General features: G+C 55.4%; 1 protein-coding gene across 1 annotated transcript; it reads right to left on the bottom strand.

The window, feature by feature from the left end:
* Positions 1-59: 59 nt before the first annotated feature.
* On the bottom strand, positions 60-2353 carry LOC123134673 (DEAD-box ATP-dependent RNA helicase 21-like). Its single transcript, XM_044553877.1, has one exon. It carries the CDS (start codon positions 2283-2285, stop codon positions 336-338), a length of 1950 nt encoding a protein of 649 aa, XP_044409812.1. The 5' UTR covers positions 2286-2353; the 3' UTR covers positions 60-335.
* Positions 2354-3176: the final 823 nt, after the last annotated feature.

Raw genomic sequence — 3176 nt, 5'->3', positions numbered from 1 at the left:
TACCGCTCATGTTGCAAACCCCATCGCAACACGGACCATGGATTGAGGTGATCATATTATTCAAATTCATTGATCACTTTTGATTTAATCAACTATTAAGGTAGTACAAAGGACATCAGAAATAACAGAGATTACATATAGGTCCGTAGACCACCTAGCGATGACTTACAATCACTTGAGCGAGCCGAAGTCATGCTGCTGGCATAGCCCCTCTCGCCGGATCCGGGGAAACCTAATCTAGACTAGATCCGTTCAAAAAAAAAGTAGTCTAGACTAGATCTTCTCACATTCCTGTACAAGTTCCACTCATGATAGCACTAGGGATCCTTTTTGCTTCAGTGAGATGCATACTTGGTGTCACATCGCTTTGGAGGTCTATCAGGAATTGAGCCAGGCTTAAATTTCGAGGCATCGTGCCTTGCGAGTTCAGGTGGCACAGAACTATTGCTCTGTACAAGCATTTGCTTGAGATCAAAGAAGATGTCTCTGTCCTCTAGAGTCAAAAATGAAGTCGCGAGCCCCTTCTTCCCCGCGCGCCCTGTTCTTCCAATACGATGCGTGTATGTGTCAACCGAACTGGGCATCTCATAGTTGATCACATGGGCAACATCAGGGATGTCGATGCCACGCCCCGCGACGTCGGTGGCCACGAGCACGTTGAACCGACGGTTCCTAAACCCATCGAGGCTGATCTCCCTCTGATCTTGTGACTTGCCACCATGCAGTGTTGTGACGCGGAATCCCAGCCTCTCTAGATCTTTGGCACGGTCGTCCACCGACCTCTTTGTATTGCAGAAGACGACGGCTGTCTTGTCCCCCCCAAGATCCGCCATGATCTTCCGGAGCCGTGGCATCTTGTCCGACTCCTTCACCATGATCACGCTCTGAGTTACGAGGCCCGTGGCGCTGCCAGCCGTGCCTATGGTAACGACGACGGGGTTCCGGAGGTACTTCTTTGCAAGGCGCTCCACAGCAGGTGGCATGGTGGCACTGAACATGTAGGTAGTCCTGTAGATCTTCTTCTCGTCCAGCTCCTCTTCCGCGTTCTGAGGCTTCAGGTTGCTAGATGGCATCGCATCAAGGACGCCGGCAACCTGTGGCTCAAAGCCCATGTCGATCATCCTGTCAGCCTCGTCAAGCACGACATAGTTGCACTGGTTGAGCACAATGTATCTTCTCTCCAGGCAGTCAAGGAGCCGGCCAGGCGTGGCAATCACAACCTCACAGCCCTGCCTAACCTTGAATCCCTGCTCCTCAATGGATTGGCCGCCGACGATGGACACGACCTTAATTCCTAGGTAAGTCGAAAGCTTGGTGGTCTCTCTCTCGATCTGCTGAGCGAGCTCGCGAGTTGGTGCCATCACAAGAGCATAGGGATCTTCGGCGGCTTCGGCGTCCGTAATGGGTGGCAGGCGGCTAATGTAGGATAGCATGGGGAGCACGAACGCGGCGGTCTTCCCCGAGCCTGTCTCGGCGACACCGATAACATCGCGCTGCTGCAGACCGAGTGGGATGGTGGCCATCTGAATCGGAGACGGTTTCTTGTAGCCAACCTTGTCGATGGCACGAAGCAGCCTGGCTCCAAGCTTGCTCTCTTTCCAGTCCCGCATCGGCCGGGGCAGGCGGGAGCCCTTGTAGGAGATGTTGAAGTCCTCGCGGAAAATGCGCCAGTCCCGCTCGGTCATCTCCTCGGCCGCCTTGTCGGTCCAGTGCCTGTCCACGCGCATGCCAAAGGAGTCGCGCATCTCCGCCTTCTTCTTCGTGCTTTCTTCGGGGCTGGTGTCGCGCCGCAGCTCGACGCGGTTCTCCTTCTGGGCTGCCGCTTTCTTCTGCTCGCGGCGGTCGATACCAGCGAGAAAGCCTCGGCCGTAGAGCAGCAGCGGCGACTGATGGAGCGCGTTCGTGTCGCAGCTGGTGTCGTCCGTGTTCTCCCAGTCGAACGAGAAGCGGAACTTGGCCGAGAGTTTCATGGAGACCGTCCTGGTCTTGGTCTTGTTGGACCCTAGGTACTGCTCCCTGATCGTCTCCCGCAACTTCTCCGCCGTTTTCTCCAGCACATCTTTCTCTTCGCGGTCGCGGTGACGGAACGAGCCGCGCTTCTCTTCACGGTCGCGGTGACGGAACGAGTCGCGGTGGGAGGAGGAGGAGGATTCGCGAGCAGGCTTGGGCGTGGGAAGCGGCGGAGCGGCGCGGGGGAGCGACTCGAGGGCGAGTCGCTGGCGTTTTTCTGGGGAGAGATAAACTGGCCGTGCCTCCTCCAACTCGAGCGACCGCTTCATCATCATGGCGGCAGAGATCGAGACGTTGCGTTCGATTCTGCGGTTCTGCCTGTCTCTATGCACGGCCGGGGCGGGGCGGGGCTGGGTGGGGAAAAGAAGAGAACAAGGCTTGCTACTTGTAGGCCCCGTGGCGCCGTCCGTCTCCGTGTCCAAAACATGGCACGTTTTGGTACTTTCAATTCAATACGCGTTTGGTACTATCTGTCATACCGTGCTCGACTCGGATAACAACTAAGAGTCGGTTCTATTTTTTTTTTTACGGGGTTGCTAAAGGAAAACTTTTTTCTAAACCGACTGATTTTACGCTGCCGCAAACCGCCTCGCGAGCCGTCGGGTCGACTCGAGATCGTCCGTTTCCAAGTCGTTGTGTGTGAGCAAGCGGGCCCAGGCCGTTTCGGTGTTGTGTTTCTTCCGTGACCTGTGTCCATCGCAGCACATCATTCATCTCTCTTCTCTCGTCACACCAGATCCACCCTATCCTTCTGATGCGACACTCATCCATGCTCCTTCTTTTTCATAAAATGGGTGGTTTGGTTGTTGATCCATTAATCAAATAAATTAGGTCGTAAGATCGAATCATCGCGGTGGCGAGACGCCAGGACAGCAAAAAGCCGACGCGAGGGGCGGAGCGGAGGCGAGCGCATCTTCGTCTCAGACCATGGCCGGTGACGCCCCAGCGCACAGATACTAGAGTCTCTCCTAAATCCATCTGGAAATGTTCGGATATTTGCGAACTCTTGGGGCCTGAGGTGCTCGTCGGAGCTGGTACCTTGGGGCGGAGATAGGGGGCAGGCCGGTTGGGGAAGGAGGAGGGGGGAGTTGGTGTTGGGCGGAGGTGTGTTTTTTGCTGTAGAGTAGATGGTGTTCAGATGTGTGGGTTCAGTACACAAGTTGTTA

The sequence above is a fragment of the Triticum aestivum genome, chromosome 6B (genome assembly GCF_018294505.1).
Source record: "Triticum aestivum cultivar Chinese Spring chromosome 6B, IWGSC CS RefSeq v2.1, whole genome shotgun sequence".
In the NCBI taxonomy this organism is placed as follows: Eukaryota; Viridiplantae; Streptophyta; class Magnoliopsida; order Poales; family Poaceae; genus Triticum; species Triticum aestivum.
This window is presented reverse-complemented; position numbering and strand designations above follow the sequence as displayed.